This window comes from Mustelus asterias, chromosome 5 (assembly GCF_964213995.1).
Source record: "Mustelus asterias chromosome 5, sMusAst1.hap1.1, whole genome shotgun sequence".
Classification (NCBI taxonomy): Eukaryota; Metazoa; Chordata; class Chondrichthyes; order Carcharhiniformes; family Triakidae; genus Mustelus; species Mustelus asterias.
In genome coordinates, this window is record NC_135805.1 from 106,140,857 (window position 1) to 106,164,306 (window position 23,450).

General features: G+C 41.9%; 1 protein-coding gene across 4 annotated transcripts in view; it reads left to right on the forward strand.

Annotated features, from left to right (window-relative positions):
• Positions 1 to 23,450, forward strand: part of LOC144493741 (disintegrin and metalloproteinase domain-containing protein 17-like) — a 70,344-nt gene that overhangs the window by 15,622 nt on the left and 31,272 nt on the right. For 3 of the 4 annotated variants that reach the window (XR_013497788.1, XM_078213161.1, XM_078213160.1), the window contains exons 5-8: positions 2,156 to 2,342; positions 15,130 to 15,263; positions 16,759 to 16,848; positions 23,129 to 23,239. Coding sequence is in view for 3 of the 4 variants with exons in the window: in XM_078213161.1 (XP_078069287.1) it covers positions 2,156 to 2,342; positions 15,130 to 15,263; positions 16,759 to 16,848; positions 23,129 to 23,239 (522 nt within the window). In the remaining variant the exon portion in view is untranslated. Of the gene's footprint in view, positions 1 to 2,155; positions 2,343 to 3,084; positions 3,222 to 15,129; positions 15,264 to 16,758; positions 16,849 to 23,128; positions 23,240 to 23,450 lie in introns of those variants that run through there. The other variant, XM_078213162.1, reaches the window with a different exon arrangement.

Below are 23,450 nucleotides of genomic sequence, written 5' to 3' on the forward strand. Positions count from 1 at the left end.
GATGGCAGCAGGGAAGAAGCTGTTTTTGAGTTGGTTGGTACATGATCTCAGACCTTTGTATCTTTTTCCTGATGGAAGGTGGTGGATGAGAGTATGTCTGGAGTGCGTGGGGTCCTTAATTATGCTGGCTGCTTTTCCGAGGCAGCGGGGAAGTGTTGACAAAGTTAATGGATGGGAGACTGGTTTGTCTGATGGACTGGGCTACATTCACAACCCTTTGTAGCTTCTTGCAGTCTTGGCCAGAGCAAGAGCCATACCAAGCTGTGATACATCCGGAAAGGTTGTTTTCTATGGTGCATCTGTAAAAATTGGTGAGAGTCGTAGTGAACATCCCAAATTCCCTTGGCTCCTGAGGAAGTAGAGGCGTTGGTGGTCTTTCTTAACTATAACGTTGACATGGAAGGACCAGAGCAGGTTGTTGGTGAACTGGACACCTAGAAACTTGAAGGTCTCGACCATTTCCACTTCACCATTGATGTAGACAGGGACATGTTTTTCTCTATGCTTTCTGAAGTAGATGACTATCTCCTTCATTTTACTGACATTGTGGGAGAGATTATTGTCTTCGCACCATTTCACCAGATTCTCTCTTTCCTGTACTCAGTCTCGTCATTGTTCGAGATCCGATCCACTACGGTGGTGTCATCAGCAAACTTGAAAATGGAATTGCGGTGGAATTTGCCCATACAGTCATAGGTGTATAAGGAGTATGGTAAGGGGTTGAGGACACAGCCTTGTGGGGCACCGGTGTTGAGGATAATTGTGGAGGAGGCGTCATTGGCTATCGTTACTGTTTGTGGTCTGTGGGTTAGGAAGTCTAGGATCTAGTCGCAGAGGGAGGAGCCGAGCCCTGGACCACGGAGCTTGGAGATGAGTTTTGTTGGGATAATAGTGTTGAAGACTGAGCTGCAATCAATAAATAGGAGTCTGACATAAGTGTCCTTGCTACCCAGGTGTTCCAGGGTTGAGTGCAGGGCCAGGGAGATGGCGTCTGCTCAAAAGATATTGGATTTTAATCCATATATGAGCTACACAAGGTCACAACACAGAAGGAGGGCATTTAGGTTGGAGTATCCTTGTGGTAAACTTGCAAAGAAGATGCCCTCTCGACCTTTAGTCTCTATTCTATAATGTGCCCAAAATTGCACTACTGTTACAAACTACCAACTAGTGTTTTGTACAAGTTTATCACTACTTTACTCTTGTACTCTTCTAGTGTTGGCCTTTTATACGGCTGCAGTATGTTCATGAAGTATTTGTATTGTACTCTATTCCTGTGTAAAGTACTGTGGATCTCAAGAGAAACATTGGATAAGCATGTTATTGGATCCAGTTTAACCCCGAGCTGAGCTGTAAATCTCCCTTTATATTGCCAAAATGTATTCCACTACACAGCATTGCCTGCCTCTTTGCCACTGAAACTTTTATTCATGCTTTTGTCACCTCCAGATTCCACTATTCCATTATCCTCTTTCCTGGCTGCCTATCTCTCACTTTCCACAATCACTTAATTCTGCAATGCAACTATTTGTGTCTGATCATCTATTAGCCTGTTCTTGCTAACTTACTACACAGATCAAGCTGTTAATCTATTATGTTTAAACTTGGACTTTATATCCTTATGCAGCCTTGCTCCAAACTCCAAATCGTATCTCTTTCATAGTTCAGTCTTCTGCCCCTGGCTATTCTGCATCCATGTTCCATATTTGGAAGCTGAGCCTTCACTCCAGAAGTACTTTACTCTTGACTTTTTAAAATCTCACCACCCCTTCTTTATCCCCTCGTCCATGTGCTCTTCCCCTCACTTGCTGCCTCCCTTCCCCTTATGCCCGTTTTCCTTCTAGATGTCCTTTGTTCAAGTAGGCTTTCAGTGACCTCCTCAGCAGATTTAAATTTGTGAAATTCTTTAGGACTGTAATGATGGCTTAAAAAAAAGACTTGCATTTATGTAGAACCTTTCCTGATGTCGGGGCATCCTGAAAAGCTTAAAAACGCAGTAATTTTGAAGTGTGCTTATTGTTACAATATAGGAAACACACTATACAAAAATGCTGCACAAGTGCAGGGTCTTTTGTGTTAAAATTGGTCAAAGTAGTTGTGAAAAATTCTAAGTAATTTATTTGATTGTGATAAGCTTTCTTATTCCTTTCTCTAGCCCCTATGGAGGTTTATTGACTCGGTGCCTGTTGAAAAATTGTTAGCGTATAAATCTGAAGATGTCCAGGAAATTGGGCGTTTAATGTCATCAAATGTTTGTGGTTATATAAAACTGAATGACTCTGAGCTTTTACCAGAAGAAGTTGATGAGGAGGAGGATGATTTTGACGTTGATGCTTCAACAGGTGGGTGTATCTGAGGAACTTCCCTCTTATTGTTTGTTTCTTGTCACATGGCCTTGTTCAATTTGTAAATTGGCCTTCAGCCATCTTGCAGTTAGCAGGTTTATTGGCTCTGCGTTGGCTAAAATATTGAAATAAAAGTCTCGAGTTGTATGGGAAAGTAATTCACTCAATAGCACTGGATGTGTTTGGCTTATTACTTTACAAAAATTATTTGTGCAAAGTTTTAAATTCTGCAATCGCAACTGAAGCCCATTCTATTCATTTGCAATGCAGTACCTCTCAAGTGCTTAAAAGTTATGCTCACTTTGGATATTCCAAACTCATTTTACAAACTGAGGTAAAATTGCAGAGGCTAATGTTACCTTTTGTGAAACGTAGCACAGCTGAATATAAGATTTGCTATTGAACAGAAGTAACAGGTTAAAATCTTCAGGATATGTGAATTATTATGGTTTCTTATACTTGATTTGTGCAGTTTATAGAAAAATTTGTCCTTTGTAATCCCACGTATGATTTAAAACAAAACCATTTGGATATGTAACATCATTTTGGAAAAGGAGCTTGAATATTGAGTCCTCAACAGAGAACTTAGTACTATGGAAATAGAGTTTAGTTTTTCTGAAACTAATACATTTTGTTTATTATCTTTTGTAAGACTCTTTTGCATTAAGATAGTGTTAATCTTGCGCAATAATGTTTTGTTTTAGTTCTTGTATTATCCATTCCCTTTTGTTTTATGAAGGTGCAGGGACCTGGACTTGTGTTTCTGCTGTCAAAGCGATAGACAGATGACCTTCCCCTATAATCTCCATCAATGCCAACTTTGGCTCCTGGGAATGACTGCCTAGACAGGACATCTCTAACGAGTACTAGAAACAGGCAAGCTAGATGGATAGTTGGAATTGTGCTAAAGATGCCCTAAGCAATTTGAACACATTTTCCACCAAATGTTTAAAATAACCAGCAGACACATGCAGAGAAGCATTTTGTGTTAAATAGAAAAGAGGAGGAGTGGGCTTTATAAGCTAAGAATGCAATGAAAAATAATTAGGAAGTAATTCAGTTATTGCATGAAGATTCAGAGATGAGTTGGAAATATTATTATAGACAATATAGCAGAGTCTGAGCACTCTTCCTGAGGCAAAGTTTTCTGCTGCTCAGAAACCATATAATGTAAAGTGTTTACTTTTTCTACTCATTAATGGAAAGCTGTTCCAAGTCTTTTTAGAAACAGCTGCATTTGGAATAATCTTGGAGGGTTGAATCGGCTCATACCGTCAAACAGATAACTGACACATTCCTGGTTTGGAGGGAGCAGACTCGAATTATGATGATGATCAGAGCATTCTTGGCTCCTCTGCAGCCCTCACACAACTTCATTCCCTGCCTCTATCCATTACAATCAATCCCATTGGAAAATTGGGGTGCTGTTCTCTGGTATTGCTCTTTACAATGCATTATTCCTATGGGGTTTAATGCAGGAAGCTTGGGTTGCTTGATTTGTGCTGGGCAGCCTATTAGACTTGGCTCACAGCTGGAGTCTTATTTTTGGTAGGGGTCTTTTAAGTACAGGTCCTGCAGATTTGTGCTGTAATTGCTTCTGAAAGAAGAGGGTAATGATAGTTAATGGAGGATTATGGTCTGCATCCGTCCTGAAAAAGATACCCGAAAACCAAGGGAAGATCATTTTGTGTGCAATTCATTTTACATTCAAAATATTTGAAATGCTTCAATGACGACAAGGTTTCCGTTTCTCAATCTTCTAAATTAAGTGTGATTTTACATTTCTTTTTGGAAAAGACAGTCTACAAACTGCTTACCATTTCTTTACCGACTTATTTTCTACAGGGGAAGCATTTGAACAGTGAAATGCACAATCTCTTGTTCTGTAATGACGAAAGTCCATTAACCTGAAACATTAATTCTTGTTTTTCTCTTCACGGATGTTGCCCGATCTGAATATTTCCAGCATTTTGTTTTTATTTTAACCACCATTACAAACCCTGACCTTTTACTATACAGGATGCTCCTGAAGGCTTCGCAACTGGGCCACATTATCTGTCATTACTTTACTCTTTACTGGTGTGAAATGAGATTCTATTCTTTGACTGTTCAATGGCTTCTTGTAAGGAAACTTGGTGTTTTCCGTTTCTCTTAGGACGGAGGATTCTTGAAAGGCTGCTAGAAGCATTTTGTTCATGCTTTGTTTTCAGTTAGCTTCCACTTGTCGTTACAGACTTTTTATAATATGGCTGTGAATTTAGATTTGATTTGCATGTTTTGTTGCTTTCTGAGGTTTTATAGAATAGTACAGCACAGAAGGAAGTCCATTCACCTGAGAATGTGTAGGCTCTTTCAATGAATGATGCAGTTAGTCCAACTCTCTTTCCTTGTATCCTTGCATTTTTTTCTCCAAGTATTAATCCAATTCCCTTTTGAAACCTTTCATTGAATCTGTATCCACCACTTGGGCAATGTATTTCAAATCCTAGGCACTTGTATAAAAGTTTGGTGCTGCCTCTGGTGCTTTGACCAATCACCTTAAATCTGTGCCATCTGATTATCAAGCCTTCAGAAACAATTCCTCTTTGACTCTTCCAAAACCCATTATGATATCAAATACCTCTATCTAATCTTCCCTTGGCCTTCTATGTCCTCACGAGAACAACCCCAGCCTCTTCCAGTCTATCCAATTAATTGTAATCCCTTATTCTTGGAACCATTCCTTATGCTATGTACCTCTTCCAAAGCTTTTGTATCCGCCTTAAAATTGGGTGCTCAGAATTAGAGTTAATTCTTCAGCTGGAACTGAGGTTTAGCAAGGCATCGTGGCTTTAATACTATTTATAAAGCCCAGGATCCTTTATGCTATAATCCTTGCATCCAGGAATGTTAAGCATCCACTTCTTTTTTGAATTTGGTCTTCATTATTGCCACTACATCATATCCCACATGGCTTTTTGTACCAGCCTTATTAACCGGATATCTCACCTTTACATACCTGCACTTAAACCTGTGTATTGTCTATGATTCTCCATAATTTGTAATATTTCAACCTTTGTCTCTCCAAATTCACTGCCTGTCATGTATTACTACATCTTGGTGCCTAAACCCTGCCCCCCAGCAATATTTAACTGGCCCATAAGGATATTGGTCTCAGCTGTATTCAGGTAAAACCCTTTCACATTGAACAAATCTCTCCCGTTGCACAGCTCTTTACAATGTCTCAGGAATTTGAAGTCCTTTTATCAGCATCATTTTATCATGCATTAACTTGCCATATCCTTCCAATTCATAGAACATAGAACATTACAGCGCAGTACAGGCCCTTCGGCCCTCAGTGGTACCAATCTAAAGCCCCTCTAATCTACACTATTCCAATATCATCCATATGTTTATCCAATAACCACTTGAACGCTCTCAACGTTGACGAGTCCACCACTGCTGCAGGCAGGGCATTCCATGCCCTCACTACTCTCAGTAAAGAACCTACCTCTAACATCTGTCCTATATCTCTCACCCCTCAATTTAAAGCTATGTCCCCTCGTGCTAGCCAACACCATCCGAGGAAAAAGGCTCTCACTATCCACCCTATCTAATCCTCTGATCATCTTGTATGCCTCTATTAAGTCACCTCTTAACCTTCTTCTCTCTAACGAAAACAACCTCAAGCCCCTCAGCCTTTCCTCATACGATTTTCCCACCATACCAGGCAACATCCTGGTAAATCTCCTCTGCACCCTTTCCAACACTTCCACATCTTTCCTATAATACGGCGACCAGAACTGTACGCAATGCTCCAAATGCGGCTACACCAGAGTTTTGTACAGTTGCAGCATGACCTCCTGGCTCTGAAACTCAATCCCTCTACCAATAAAAGCTAACACACCGTACGCCTTCTTAACAACCCTATCAACCTGGGTGCCAACTTTCAGGGATCTTTGCACGTGGACACCCAGATCCCTCTGTTCATCCACACTACCAAGTATCTTACCATTAGCCCAGTACTCTGTACAAAGAACAATACAGCACAGGAACAGGCCCTTCGGCCCTCCAAGCCCGCGCCGCTCCCCGGTCCAGGATTGAATCCTGAATCCAGGATCCCCGCCCAATTTTCCAGCCTATCTACATACCAATATCCTATCCACCGAGCTGTCCCCCACAGCTACGATGCTTTGTTCATTACAACCTATTAACTCACTCCCACCCCCCCATTCCAGACCATGTGATCTCCAGGGAGAGGCGAAAACCCAGAGTGAAAAACCCCAGGGCCAATATGGGGAAAAAGAAATCTGGGAAATTCCTCTCCGACCCCCTGAGGCGATCGAAACGAGTCCAGGAGATCACAATGGCCCTGATCGGAAAATGCTTCCCAACCCTAGTCATTTCCACTTCCACGAGAAACAAGGAACAATTAGCCCGTGCCGCTCCCTGGTCCAAACTAGACCACTCTTTTGTATCCCTCCATTCCCACTCCGTTCATATAGCTGTCTAGATAAGTCTTAAACGTTCCCAGTGTGTCCGCCTCCACCACCTTGCCCGGCAACACATTCCAGGCCCCCACGACCCTCTGTGAAATATGTCCTTCTGATATCTGTGTTAAACCTCCCCCCCTTCACCTTGAACCTATGACCCCTCGTGAACGTCACCACCGACCCGGGGAAAAGCTTCCCACCGTTCACCCTATCTATGCCTTTCATAATTTTATACACCTCTATTAAGTCTCCCCTCATCCTCCGTCTTTCCAAGGAGAACAACCCCAGTTTCCCCAATCTCTCCTCATAACCAAGCCCCTCCATACCAGGCAACATCCTGGTAAACCTCCTCTGTACTCTCTCCAAAGCCTCCACGTCCTTCTGGTAGTGTGGCGACCAGAACTGGACGCAGTATTCCAAATGCGGCCGAACCAACGTTCTATACATCTGCAACATCAGACCCCAACTTTTATACTCTATGCCCCGTCCTATAAAGGCAAGCATGCCATATGCCTTCTTCACCACCTTCTCCACCTGTGACGTCACCTTCAAAGATCTGTGGACTTGCACACCCAGGTCCCTCTGCGTCTCTACACCCTTTATGGTTCTTCCATTTATCGTGTAGCTCCTCCTTACATTATTCCCACCAAAATGCATCACTTCGCATTTATCAGGATTGAACTCCATCTGCCATTTCCTTGCCCAAATTTCCAGCCTATCTATATCCTTCTGTAGCCTCTGACAATGTTCCTCACTATCTGCAAGTCCTGCCAGTTTTGTGTCGTCCGCAAACTTACTGATCACCCCAGTTACTCCTTCTTCCAGATCATTTATATAAATCACAAACAGCAGAGGTCCCAATACAGAGCCCTGCGGTACACCACTAGTCACAGGCCTCCAGCCGGAAAAAGACCCTTCCACTACCACCCTCTGTCTTCTATGACCAAGCCAGTTCTCCACCCATCTAGCCACCTCCCCCTTTATCCCATGGGATCCAACCTTTTTCACTAGCCTACCATGAGGGACTTTGTCAAACGCTTTACTAAAGTCCATATAGACAACATCCACGGCCCTTCCTTCGTCAACCATTTTGGTCACTTCTTCAAAAAACACCACCAGGTTAGTGAGGCATGACCTCCCTCTCACAAAACCATGTTGACTATCGTTAATGAGTTTATTCCTTTCTAAATGCGCATACATCCTATCTTTAAGAATCTTCTCCAACAACTTCCCCACCACGGACGTCAAGCTCACCGGCCTATAATTACCCGGGTTATCCTTCCTACCCTTCTTAAATAACGGGACCACATTGGCTATCCTCCAATCCTCTGGGACCTCACCTGTGTCCAGTGACGAGACAAAGATTTGCGTCAGAGGCCCAACGATTTCACCTCTCGTCTCCCTGAGCAGCCTTGGATAGATTCCATCAGGCCCTGGGGATTTGTCAGTCTTTATATTCTCTAACAAACCTAACACTTCCTCCTTTGTAATGGAGATTTTCTCCAACGGTTCAACACTCCCCTCCGAGACACTCCCAGTCAACACATCCCTCTCCTTTGTGAATACCGACGCAAAGTATTCATTTAGGATCTCCCCTACCTCTTTGGGCTCCAAGCATAAGTCCCCACTTTTGTCCCTGAGAGGTCCGATTTTTTCCCTAACAACCCTTTTGTTCCTAACGTATGAATAAAATGCCTTGGGATTCTCCTTAATCCTGTCTGCCAAGAACATTTCGTGACCCCTTTTTGCTCTTCTAATTCCCCGTTTGAGTATTTTCCTACTTTCATTGTACTCCTCCAGAGCTCCCTCCGTTTTTAGCTGATTGGACCTAACATACGCCTCTCTTTTCCTTTTGACCAGTCCCTCAATTTCCCTGGTTATCCACGGTTCCCTAATCCTACCCTTTCCTGTTACTCCTTCCAAAGTGAATCACCTCACACTTTTCCGCATTAAACTCCATTTGCCACCACTCAGCCCAGCTCTGCAGCTTATCTATGTCCCTCTGTAACCTGCCACTTCCCTCTGCACTGTCTACAACTCCACCGACTTTAGTGTCATCCGCAAATTTACTAATCCATCCTTCCACGCCCTCATCCAAGTCATTAATAAAAATGACAAACAGCCGTGGCCCCAAAACAGATCCTTGCGGTACCCCACTAGTAACTGAACTCCAGGATGAGTATTTCCCATCAACCACCACCCTTTGTTTTCTTACAGCTAGCCAATTCCTGATCCAAACCACTAAATCACCTTCAATCCCATGTGTCCGTATTTTCTGCAAAAGCTTACCATGGGGAACCTTATCAAACGCTATTCTTACTAACCTTATCAAATTCTATTCTTACTAACTCAGCACTGGAAGTAATCCAGAGATTATCATTTGAGATTCTGATTTTTAACTTTCACACTGTCTGTGTGGAGTTTGCACATTCTCCTCGTGTCTGCGTGGGTTTCCTCCGGGTGCTCCGGTTTCCTCCCACAGTCCAAAGATGTGCGGGTTAGGTTGATTGGCCAGGTTAAAAATTGTCCCTTAGAGTCCTGGGATGCGTAGGTTAGAGGGATTAGCGGGTAAAATGTGTGGGGGTAGGGCCTGGGTGGGATTGTGGTCGGTGCAGACTCGATGGGCTGAATGGCCTCCTTCTGCACTGTAGGGTTTCTATGTTTCTTCTATGTTTTCCCTCGCTCCTTTAGCTCTGATGACCCTTACCCCTCTTCTTCTGTCATTGGTTGTGGACCTTTTACTTTTCACCCTCATGCTCCACCCTGCCCCCTGCAGAATGCTCTGCATCAGTGTCTTTCCCTTACATCACTGCGGCAACATACCATTTGGAACTCACATCAGTGGTAGCAGAACTGTCTGTCTATCTCCTTGGCCATCAATTCCCTAATTACTACAGCATTCCCACAAGTTGCTGTCCTTTTACAGTCCTTTGCCTCATAATGCCACGCTCAGGACTGTTCTTGGAGGTGTTGTCAGCCTCACTGGTTTTTATGCGGAATATCAGTCTGAGAATGCCTCATTCTCAGAAGATTCCTGTTTTCTACCCTTCTGGTGACCGCTGACTTCCTCCTGGAACTTATGATCCAGGAAACAGTTAGCCACTCATATGCCCTGCATTGAATCCAGCTGCACCTCAAGCTCAGAAACACTCAGCATAAATTTGAGCAATTGAGGACTCTTCTGGAAATGTGGGCATCCTAATGCTCCCAGATGATGTCGTAATTGCAGTTTATAGGTTGTAGCTGTCCCTCTATTCGAACTACAAAAATATAGAAAAATTAAAATAAACTCTTTATATATGGATTATATAAATACTGTATAATTACTGCACTTTCTCCTATTCCTCAAAGTGAACTAACCAAAGACTGATTATCTACTGAAGCTTAAGAAGAACCACAAGATGCTAAATGCAAAGAACCTAAATATTAGATACCTCGATACACACGGTTCTGTAGCTCTTATTTTTGGTCTCCCAAATTCTGTGCTTTTGCAAACAAGTGTGACCCAATAGATACCTTTTTGAAAGTCACACAAGTTACAACTACTTAGCATCTTGCCTACAACATTCATCACCTAGTCACGCAGCTATTTATAGTTGGTTGCCTGTTACCTGCCACTGACCTTGCAATTTCTATTAAGTTTAAAAAGTCCAGCTAAATTCCTAGCCACTCACTTAATATCTACCAGTGAATTCCTACTGTCACCAAATTATTGGTTTCCATTCTGTTTATGATTATCTCCAATTAACCCGGCTCGGTCTCCAAGCTCTGTTTATGCAGCCAAATGAATGGAATTGTGAATATAATCTACAACAGTCCTGTTCAATATTTAACCTGTTCAGTGATCATCATCATGCATGCCATATATAATTATAAGTGGATGAAGTTGTCGAATATGATCATCAAAACATTGGTCAGAATCCTCATGAAAACTTCTTCAGTCTTGGTAAAATAGTGGCTTTGCTTATTAAGTAAAATCTGCAAGTGAGCACACAAACCCCCATCTCCTGCCAGAAAAAGATTGGATGCTTCAGCAGGGCCCTTTTAATATTGTTGTGTGTCATTATAATATAGATACCAGCATCTGGAAAGAGTCCATAAAGTGTAATGCTCAGATGGGAGATCTGAATAATGCTGTCATCTGTACTTCATGTATCAAGTTATTTCATTATAAAGGACAAATGAGTTATCCTTTATTTATTGAGGTAGCTTGGAGTAAATGCCTTTGAGGAGGTTCCAAATGAACAATCGGCAAATTTTTAAGATACCCAGTTTTTTGCCAAAAATGGACTGGGGATGTCATTTGAAGTTGTTTGAATATGCTAATCATCAATGTGATTTACTTCTGAAAGTTGGTGATGTCTGATGAATGTTAGAAAATTGTAAAGCTGTCTTTGATGCAGACACAGTTGAGAGCACAGCTTCACCTTTAAACTAAATTCCCCTTTGCTGTATTCCAGAGGTCTCAGCAGAGACTTTATAAATGCTACTGTGGCTGTATTTTGATCATTTAGGTGAAAGTAGTGCTACAATTGCCATCTCTTCGGGACAGGGTGATCTGAAAATAGTTCAAATTGAGAATAATTTGGGAAGATTCATACTCCATTTTTACAAGCCTGCGAATGAATGTTGAGTGCAAGATACCTGCAGATGCCAAAAAGCCTCCTGTGGGTTATGAATTAACGTATTGGGCATGCTTCTTTACTTTTTCTAATCAGATAATTGGTGATACCCTGGACCTTGTCTCTCCGCAATCCTGCCACCCACATCCAGTGGTGAATGGCGATGGACAATTAAACAACTAACTGAAGGAGGAGGCTTCGCAAATATCCCCATTTTCAATGATGGGGGAGCCCAGCACATCAGTGCAAAAGTCAAGGCTGAAGCACTTGCAACCATCTTCAGTCAGAATTGCTGAGTGGATATTCTATTGCAACCTTTTTCTGAGGACCCCAGCAAATTTGATTCACTCCACTTGATATCAAAAACAGCTGAAATCACTGAATACTGCAAAGGCAATGGCCCATGACAACATTCCGGCAGTAGTACTGAAGACTTGTGCTCCAGACCTAGCCGTGCCTCTTGCCAAGCTGTTCCAGTGCAGCTACAACACTGACGGGATCCAGGGTGAGGTATCTAAATGGATACAAAATTCACTTCTTGACAGAAGCCGGAGGGTGATTGTAGAGAGTTGTTTTTCAAACTGGAGGCCTGTGACCAGTGGTGTGCCTCAGGGATCAGTGCTGGACCCACTGTTATTTGTCATTTATATTAATGATTTGGATGAGAATATAGGGGGGCATGGTTAGTAAGTTTGCAGATGACACCAAGATTGTTGGCATGGTGGACAGTAAGGAAGGTTATCTCCAATTGCGGCGGGATCTTGATCAATTGGGCCAGTGGGCTGATGAATGGCAGATGGAGTTTTATTTAGACAAATGCGAGGTAATGCATTTTGGTAGATTGAACCAGGGCAGGACTTACTCAGTTAATGGTAGGGCGTTGGGGAGAGTTACAGAACAAAGAGATCTAGGGGTACATGTTCATAGCTCCTTGAAAGTGGAGTCACAGGTGGACAGAGTGGTGAAGAAGGCATTCAGCATGCTTGGTTTCATCGGTCAGAACAGTGAATACAGGAGTTGGGACGTCTTGTTGAAGTTGTACAAGACATTGGTAAGGCCACACTTGGAATACTGTGTGCAATTCTGTTCACCCTATTATAGAAAGGATATTATTAAACTAGAAAGAGTGCAGAAGAGATTTACTAGGATGCTACCGGGACTTGATGGATTGAGTTATAAGGAGAGGCTGAATAGATTGGGAATTTTTTCTCTGGAGCGTAGGAGGCTGAGGGGTGACCTTATAGAGGTCTATAAAATAATGAAGGGCACAGACCAGGTAGATAGTCAATATCTTTTCCCAAAGGTAGGGGAGTCTAAAACTAGAGGGCATAGGTTAAGGTGAGAGGGGAGAGATACAAAAATGTCCAGAGGGGCAATTTTTTCTCTCAGAGGGTGGTGAGTGTCTGGAACAAGCTGCCAGAGGTAGTAGTAGAGGCGGGTACAATCTTATATTTTAAAAAGCATTTAGATAGTTACATGGGTACGATGGGTATAGAGGGATATGGGCCAAATGCGGGCAATTGGGATTAGTTTAGGGGTTTAAAAAAAAGGGCGGCATGGACAAGTTGCGCCGAAGGGCCTGTTTCCATGCTGTAAACCTCTATGACTCTATGACATCTACTTGACAATGTGGAAAATTGGTCAGGTATGTCCTATCCAGAAAAAGGAGGGCAAATCTGCCTAACTACCACCCATCAGTCTCCTCTTGATCATCTGCAAAGTGATGGAAACTGTCGCCCTTAGTGCTATCAAACTGCACTGAGACAACAATAACTTTCTCACTGATGCTCAGTTTGGGTTCTGCCAAGGCTTCTCAGCTCTTGACAGCCTTGGTCTGAACTTGAGGGGTATGGTGAGAGTGACTGCTCTTGACATCAGGCATCAAGGAACCCTAAGTTAATGGGAGTCGGGGCAAAGTCTTTGGTAGGTGTCATAACTAGCTCAAAGGAAGATGGTTGCGGTTGTTGTAAGTCAGTCCTCTCAATCCCACGACATTGCTGCAGGAGTTCCTCAGGGTAGTGTTCTATGCCTAAACATCTTCAGCTGTTTCATCGATGACCTTTTCTTCTTCTTAAGGTCAGAAGTGGGGATGTTCAGCACAATTTGCAATGACTCAGGTACTGAAGCAGACTTTGTCCATATGCAGCAAGACCTGGACAACATTCAGGCTTGGACAAATAAGTGGCAAGTAATGTTTGTGGCACACAAATGCCAGGCCATGACAACCTCCAACAAAAGAGAATCTAACCATATCTCCTTGACATTCAATGGCATTACCTTTGCTGAATCCCCCATTATCAGCATCCTGGAGGGTTACCATTGACCAGAAACTGAATTGGATCAACCATACAAATACTGTGGCTACAAGAGCAAGTCAGATAATGGGAATTCTGCAGCGAGTAACTCTCTTGACCCTCCAAATTCTGTCCAACATTAATGAGGCACAAGTCAGGAGTGTGATGGAATATTTTCCATTTGCTTGAATGAATGAAGCCCCAGCAACACTCAGCTTGAGACCAGGCAGGACAAAACAGCCCACTTGATTGGTACCCCATTCACCACCTTAAACGTTGATTCCATTGTCACTGATGCACAGGCTTCTTTCACAGCACTTTCCAAATGCAACCTCTTATTACCTAGAAGGACAAGGACAACCTATGCATAGGAATGCCTTCTCCTGCAAATTTCCCTCCAACCATATACCATCCTGGCTTTGAATTATATCATTACCCTTTTGCTGCCCCGGATCAAAATCCTGGACTTCTTTTCGAACAGCAGTGTGGGAGTACCTGCACCAGATGGTCTGTAGTTCAAGAAGATGGCTCACCCACTACCTTCTCGAGGGCAATTGGTGAAGGCCAATAAACCAACAATGCTCACTTTCTATAAACCGTATAGTTCTCTTGTTGCTTCTGATATGCATTTTTTTCTTTTGCACCTTGTCCTTCCTTATTCTTTTCCCATCCTTCAATAGCAGTTACTGCTATTGAATCCTCTTTAAAGGAACAGCCCAGGTGGCAGTGATCATTGTGTGTTGTCCATTTTTGTTATAGTGGTTTTATATATGTATTAGCTCATGTTCTCTTTCATGAGCTATACAATTTTGAGCAAAATTAAAGTAATGCATTTTTTTTTAAAGATCTGCCTCTATTTTTCTCTCCAAAGCCTTGAAGCAATTTAGAGGGGAGAAAAAGCTACTGGTGTCAACAAAAATAAAAATCCAACTTTGAGCTTCTGGCCAAGGTTTGCTGTTTGGTTGAATCTTCAGGTCTCCTGAAGCTGACTCAACTCTAGGTTTTCTCTATTGTGTTAGACAACGTGCATTATATCACTATTACTGTGTTATGTACACAATCTGCCAGACTTTAATTTGACTGCCTACAGTAGATTTTGACAGATCAGCTCGGTACACATATGCTATTCGTCATTCGCATCACATTGGACATTTTTCACTTGAGGAATTCCATGCGAAAACCAGCAGTCTTTCATTCCATTGCGTTTCATGGTTTGTGTTTATTTTTCTGAACTAAAGTGAAGTGCCTGCTGTAAAAGCTTATATTTAAGAGTTCAAGTATTATACTACCTTTTGTGTATATGTTCTCACGGATGTTTGATAAATATCTTGTTTTTGCTTAAGAAAATTAAGACATAAATCTTAAATGATTGATTCAAAAATTTTAACTTTTATAGAATACATCCAGCGGCAGAAAAGGCAAAATGCTCTAGATACTGGGAAGAATACTTGCAAAATGCTAGTTGTAGCAGATTATCGCTTTTTTAAACACATGGGGCGCGGTGAAGAGAGCATCACTATCAATTATTTGGTAAGCAGATCCCAGGATCAATAGGTTTGAAAATGTTTCTCTGTTCTTGCTTCAACATTATTGTATCTTTTCACCCATCACAGATAATGGGCTGGTTTAATTATTGAAGTGCATTGGTGTTGACTGTCATTGAATATTTGGGTAAAAATACCCAGTTCAGCACTATTGTTTTTCTTTACATTGACACTGGTGGAAGCTTGAGAAGATTTGCTTGCTTTCCCAGCAATCTGGTCGCTGGCGGTGGTGAGAAATATTGGGCAATGTTCTTCACTCTCCAAAAGGCAATTCTAAACAGAGCAAGAACACAGATTTAAAAAAATAATTCCGAGTATTTGGGCATTGCTACTCATATTTATTGTCCATCCCCAATTGCCCTGAGAAGTTGATCATGAGTTGCCATCTTGAATACAGCTGAGTAGCTTGCTAAGCATTTCTGATGACATGTAAGAGTGAACCATTTTGCCGTGGCTCTGGACTTGCAGCCAGAATGGCACATTTCCTTTCTTTTGATTTGATTTACTATTGTCAGATGTATTAGGATGCAGTGAAAAGTATTGTTTCTTGCGCACTATACAGACAAAACATACCATTCATAGAGCACAGAGGGGAGAAGGAAAGGAGAGCATGCAGAATATAGTGTTACAGTTACAGATAGGATGAAGAGAAGGATCTGTTTAATATATGATAGATCCATTAAAAAGTCTGATGGCAGCAGGGAAGAAGCTGTTCTTGAGTCGGTTGGTATGTGTTTCCAAAGGACACTGAGGAACTTTTATGATGATTAGGTGCTCATTGAAACCGATACTAGCTTTATATTCCAGGATTTTATTCACTTAATGGAATTTAAATGCCCCAACTACAGTGTTGGGATTTGACCTAATTCCTCCAGATCACAGGCCTCTAGGTTGCTTGGTCCATTAACATAGTCAGTATGCTGAGGTATTAATTGCCTTTTCAAACGTATGCTGACCATGTGCTATTAAATTGATACAAAGTTTCTGAAAATGTCTACTGTGAACTACAAGGAACATTTGCAGGTAAGACTAAACTGAATTTAATAATTTTAAGGTCTGTTTTGATCAGGCTTAAAGTTTTTAAGTCTTTTATTCATTTTCATATTTTTGAATCAAGACTGCTGTATTTAAATTTAGAAAAATCAGGAAAATCAAATATGAACTTGGGGAATTAACTTATTTCACCTCCCCGTTCAGTAACACAATTCCTTTGATTCCCTAGATATTTCTCTGGGAGGCAAAAGGAGAAAAGTGGTGTATATCAGGTTGCCTTTTATTTCATGTAGTTAGTCTTGGGTTTAATTTGACAATGCAATATTCCTTCATCTAAGCATCAAATGTAAGGTAGAAAGAAAAAAGATTGTTCTTGCAAAACGTGATTCTATTACTCTGTAAATGTCTTCAGGTTTTATGGTCATGCTTATAATTTGAACAAATTGTTTTTCTAACTCAGCAGTTTGAACTCTCCTTTCTAAATGCAGATTGAATTGATTGACAGAGTAGATGACATTTATCGAAATACTACTTGGAACAATGGTGGCTTGAAAGGATATGGATTGCAGATAGAAGAGGTAAATCAAATTGCACTGAAGTATTTTTTCAACTCTTGTCTCTGCTAAGCAAAGTATTAACTCAACTGTTCTCGTCATATTTATGTATGTATGGTTAAAATGTGAGAGAGTTAGGAGAATGTTTGTAGGACTGGGGGAAGTTATAGATGGAAGAAGAGGCGAGGAGGGATTTAAAGAGACATTTCCATTTGAAATGTTGACGGAGCAGGAGCCACTGTCGGTCAGCAAAGGCAAGGGTAATGACGGATCTGGCCTTGGTGCAGGATAAGATCCAAGCAGCAGTGTTTAGGGAAAGCTGTAGTTTGTGGGAGAGAAGAACAGGATGTGTGGAAGGAGTATGTTGGAGTGCATAGACAAGTCTGCAGAAATTAAATTGTCATGTTTAGATTGGTGTGATAACCATGTTTGTGGCTCGCTTTTAAAACAGCAAAAAGCTGTTCTGGACAGAAATACGTTAGACAGGCATCTAAGCAGCTACAAGTCAACTATGCAGTCAAGGTAATAAACAGTAATACCTTGAAAGTGAGGAAAAGGCTCTCCCCATCCTGTTCCAACTTCAGGTTCATCTGAGAACTAACCTGGAAATTCAACTACAAGAGACTACGCAACTGACTGAAAATCTTCTGCTTACAAAAACTTCACTTCAACTGAAAGCATCAATTAATTTACTAAGCTACAGGCCTGCTACAAAAGAGCGACTGAGACAATTAAACTTTGTAATTGTATTTTCTTTTCATTTGCATCAAGTCTTTATGTGAGTAATAGTGTGTATGGCAAATGAGCAAGATGTTTTGTTTTTAAACTTCTGGGGCAAGTTTGGGATAATAACTGCCCTGATTTTAAAATTCTCATAACATCTTACTATTGCAGTTAATTAAATTGGGGTAATCACTCCGTGGGTAAGACAATGCACACAGTTCATATACAAAACACACTGATCCTGGGTAGTAAAAATCTGTCTGTGACAATATTTAATCGAAATAAATTTCTGCCTATCCATTACTGGATGTCAAACAAAGTCTGACAATTTAGTGAAGGAGTTGAGTGAGGTGATGATGAGGTAGAGCTGGATATTTCCAGCATACGTGTGGAAAACTGCTGCTGATTTTGGATTTTTTTTTGTTCATGGGGCATGGCCAGGCAGCATTTCTGTTGCCCATCCCTCACTGCCCTTGAGAATGTTGTGGTGAGCGGTCTTCGTGAACTGTTGCAGTCCATGTTATGAAGGTACACCCAGAGTGCTGTTAGGGAGGGAGTTCCAGGATTTTGACCCAGCGAGGGGAAGCATGTAGATTTAATGAGGGGCCGAGGATAGATCCTGGATGGACTTGAGAGGTAACTGAGCAGGGAAAAAAAGCCACTGCAGATGATTTTTTGTCTATGATTATATAGATAGGAAAGGAATCAACTGGCAGCAGCACCATAGAACGAATGACAGAGATACATTGGATGAGTATGGTATGGGCAGTTACATTAAAGGCTGCAGGCAGGTGGAGAAGGATAAGGATGGATAGATTATCATGTTCACAGTCACATAGGATATAGTTTGTGGCTTTGATTAGCACCATTTGTTGCTGTAATAGGGACCTGATTGAAGTTCTGGGAAAGGTGAGCGCAGGTTTTTAAATGTTCCAAAGAAGAAAAGGAGGTTGGAGGTCAAATAGTAGTTTTGCAAAGGCAGAGAGGGGGTCAAGGATTTTGTTTTTGAGGAGATGGGTGATAACAGCAGATTTGATTGGGGAGGGGACAGTACCTGAGGGGAGAGAATCAATATTAGCTAACATGGGGGCTAGGAAGGGAAATTGTGTGTTCAGTTCAATAGAAAATGCTTGAAATGCTCAGGTTGGCAGCATCTGTGGAGGAACACATTTAGATTTTGGATTGGTACGCAAGGGTCCCTAAAGGCAGTCCCAGTGAAATGGATAATGGAAGAAATGTGAAATAAAAACAGAAAATGCTTGAGATACTCTGCAGACCTGGCAACATCTGTGGACATGATGCGGAGATGCCGGCGTTGGACTGGGGTAAACACAGTAAGAAGTCTCACAACACCAGGTTAAAGTCCAACAGGTTTATTTGGTAGCAAAGCCACTAGCTTTCGGAGCGCTGCCCCTTTGTCAGGTGAGTGGGAGTTCTGTTCACAAACAGGGCATATAAAGACACAAACTCAATTTACAGAATAATGGTTGGAATGCGAGTCTTTACAGGTAATCAAGTCTTAAAGGTACAGACAATGTGAATGGAGAGAGCGTTAAGCACAGGTTAAAGAGATGTGTATTGTCTCCAGCCAGGACAGTTAGTGAGATTTTGCAAGCCCAGGCAAGTGTGACGTGAACCCAAGATCCCGGTTGAGGCTGTCCTTGTGTGCGGAACTTGGCTATCAGTCTCTGCTCAGCGATTCTGTGTTGTCGTGTGTCGTGAAGGCCGCCTTGGAGAACGCTTACCCGAAGATCAGAGGCCGAATGCCCGTGACCACTGAAGTGTTCCCCAACAGGAAGAGAACACTCTTGCCTGGTGATTGTCGAGCGGTGTTCATTCATCCGTTGTCGTAGCGTCTGCATGGTCTCCCCAATGTACCATGCCTCGGGACATCCTTTCCTGCAGCGTATCAGGTAGACAACGTTGGCTGAGTTGCAAGAGTATGTACCTGGTGGATGGTGTTCTCACGTGAGATGATGGCATCCGTGTCGATGATCCGGCACATCTTGCAGAGGTTGCTGTGGCAGGGTTGTGTGGTGTCGTGGTCACTGTTCTCCTGAAGGCTGGGTAGTTTGCTGCGGACAATGGTCTATTTGATGTTGTGCGGTTGTTTGAAGGCAAGAAGTGGGGGTGTGGGGATGGCCTTGGCGAGATGTTCGTCTTCATCAATGACATGTTGAAGGCTCCGGAGGAGATGTCGTAGCTTCTCTGCTCCATCACAACATCTGTGGAGACAGAAACAGAATTGATTTTTCGGATCATTCATCATTTATCAGAACTCAGTTCATCGACCTGAAATATAAACTCTGTTTCTCTTTCCATAGATGCTGCCAGATTTGCCAAGTAATTTTATTTTTATTTCAATTTCCAGAATCTGCAGTGTGTTTCTTTTGTAATTGAGGACAGCAGGTCAATGTGTGAAGGTGCTTCAGTTTAAAGTGAATTAACAGGAATAATGCATTGCAGGCACAGAGAATGCCATTTATGACTTGGGTAAGAGCCATTTTGGTGTGGAGGGAGGGACCAGAACAGGAAAGGAGGGATTTGACAGTGTGAAGGCACAAGCGTGGATCTGTGACACCGGGGAGGGTCGAGGTTTGTGTGGGGTAGGGTGGATTTTTAATCCCCAAAATTAGGTGGGTTTGTGTTAGATGGGATGTAAAACCTAAAAGCAATGCAAAAATGTTTTTGAATTTGACTAATTCAAGTCTTTGCATCACTGTACCATTTCAGGTAAGTTCTCTCCAAAATGCTAATTTACCCTGGTGTTGCGTTCTACTGGATACCTTTTTCCCAAGTTAGTGGAATATGGGACAGGTTTAGTTAATTATCCTGTGCATCTAGTCCAATGTCTAATGGCAGCTTGGGCATGTATAATCAATACACATGCTGCCAAGTGTTTGTTCAGGTGCTGGGCTGGATTGAGTCAGTTAACCAGCTCCCACCTCTAATGATGACTGCAAAGGGTTCAATATTTTTAGCAGCTGCTGAAAATTTTCTGCACCATGGGCAAAATATGGGTCTTATAAATAATAAATACCCATACAGACAGAAAAGGTGCTACGCAAGTACAGGCTCATTCTTTTCTGTTTTAATTGCCATGGAGCCATTGTCAGGAAGGTGGGGTGAGGAGGGAAGGGAGTTGACATGGACATGATCAATTTTGTTTAGAGTTAGTTATATGGGATTTTTATAAATGCAAGCAATATGGATGTGCTCCACAATTTAAAAGCCCTATCAGTCTTCGCTCGGTGACAATTCAGCGGAATATTCGCCGTTGAAAGTTTGCCGATTCAAGCCCTGCTACAGGAATATTAAAGTGACCTTTCAAGTGAATGTTAAACTGAGGCCCTGTGTATGCATAAACAATCCCATGACACTATTTGAAGAAGAGCAATGGACATCATCTTTTGATGTTCTGGCCAACATTTTTCCCTCAAACTAAAGCGCTAAAACACATCTGGTGATTTATGTAATTGCTGTTTATAGGACTTGCTGTGCACGGTGTCCTGTTTTCCTACATCACAACAGTGACTGAACTTTAAAAATGCTTCATTGATTGTGAGATGCCATGAGGCATATCATTTGTTTTTAAATCCTTTCATAGAATTGCAGCTCCCTACTCTATTACATCCACTCCGCAGCCTAGCAACCCTTCCAACTCTGTTCCTGACAACGTTTTAACCGTTCTCTGGTAATGAGGCTTACAGGGCTTTCAATGCACAGAGTTCATGATCATGTCCTGGAAACATCTGAGAGACTTGGTGCTTGCATGTTTGTGATACAGGAGGTTCATTAAGTCTAGTTCCTCATTGGAAAGACCACTTTCAGCACCTGCCCATAAACTGACTATTCCACATATGGATCTCTGCCTGAGGCTGAACCAGGTTTTCTGTAAGACCTATTAAAATCTGAGCTGCGTTTGAGACCTTGTATCTTCTCCTTCCCAAAACATCATCTTCCACCTCCTACATTGTCATCCATTTTCCAGTTCTGCCCATTCACTTAATCTAATCTTTGTGATTTTATGCTTCCATTTATACTGTCTACAATGCAACCTATCTTCATCATTGGCATATTTGGATATATGTCCTTCCATTCCATGATTTAAGTTAATAAATATGATGAATAGTTGAGGCCCCAACACCACTAGTCACTTTCTTCCAGAGTAGCTACCCATTATCTGCTCTCTATCTGCTTGGCCACTTTCCTAACAGGCCAATAGTTTGCTACCATTTCCATGAGTTACAACTTGAACTAGCAGTCTCTTATGAAGGACTTTATCAGGTGCTTTCTGGAAATCCATATTAATGGCATCCAAAGACATTTCTCTGTCCGCTATTTTAGCTGTCCTTCAAAAATTAAATCCAGTTCATCAGGCATGACCTATCCTTTACAAATTCATGCTGACCCTTTCTGATCAGGGGAAATTGTCAAGGTGGTCAGTCACCCTCTCAATTATACACTGCACAGCAGATGTTAGGCTAACAGGCCGAGAATTTCCCCTCTCTCTCTTCTTAAATGGTCATTCCCGAATTGAGAGAACTTTGAACTCTCTGTTGCAGGGTGACCCTCGCCTTTAATCAGAGCATCTTATTCTGCACGAACTCTGAGGCTGTGTCATAAAATCAGGCAGTGCCCTTCCTTTGTCTTTTTTAGTTAACAACCCTTTCATCCCCAACTCCGCACCCACCAGCAGAATCAGAAAACAGCTTCAAGATGGATGCACATGCCTTTAATCTCATTTCGTGCTTTATAATCTGACTCCTGGTCTGATGATGCCTTGAGTGGAGCACAGGAAGTCTTGAAAATTGATATATATTTTAATGACCTCTTATCACTGCATGAGGTTCTCGGGATTTGCTGTCGATAGCTGAAGAGCAGCAGACTGTTCTGCACAGGCTTGTGTTGCTCATTCCTTTACTATTCTAATCCATGATCTATTTCAATTGAAGGAGCAGCTCCTCCTTCCCCAGGGTGATATTGATGTCAGACCTGGAATTACTTTGGATATTGGCTTTGGGTGTTGGTCATGCATCCAACTCCTCTTCCTCTCTCTCTGCCTCTCAAATCCTCCTAGTTTAATTCTGTTTTGGAATGTGTTGCAGGTGAATGTTAAATTTGTCTTTTGTTCTATATCCCCTATTCAGATTTGTTCACCCTTTGGCTTTTTCTGCGCTGACATACATGAACTGTTGGTTCCTTAATCCTTCAAATTTTAAATGTTCACTCGTGTTTAAACTTCACTGCCTTGTTTCTCCCTATCTCTAACCTTTTCTAGACCTATAACTTCATTTTTCTGATTGTAGCCTACTGTGCATCTCTCCACCCCTCTCTCCATAACCCACAATTAGTGGCTATGCCTTCGCCGCCCTCAGTTCCACACTTTGAAATTTCCAATCTAAATTTCTCTGCATTGTCTCCTCCCTCGCTTCCTCCTTTCCCGTCATCCTTCCAACCCACCGTTGATTAACCTTTTGGTAAGGCCTCCTAGATTCCTTTCTTTGGCTTGGGCATCCTTCTGCATTAAAGTTGCTATTTTAAATACAAGTGGTTAATATATATTTTTTAAACATTACAGATTATCGTCAACAAAGAACCAACAAAGGTGACCACAGGGCAGAAACATTATAATATGGCTGGCAGCTATCCAGATAACAAAGATGCTTGGGATGTGAAACCTCTGCTAGAGGTAAGGAAGAGCTGAAGAGAAAATATTTTAATTAAATACATTTAAGGAGCTATTTTCGATACTGACTGAAACTATTATACAAGTCTGAATGAACTGCTACTTCTAATCAGTGATGGGGAAACCTATGCCAGTGAGTGGGCCGCATGGGTGACCCTCCTTCAACTCAGTGCTGCAAGGTTGAAATTGAGCATGTGTACTAACCGTGACCCCA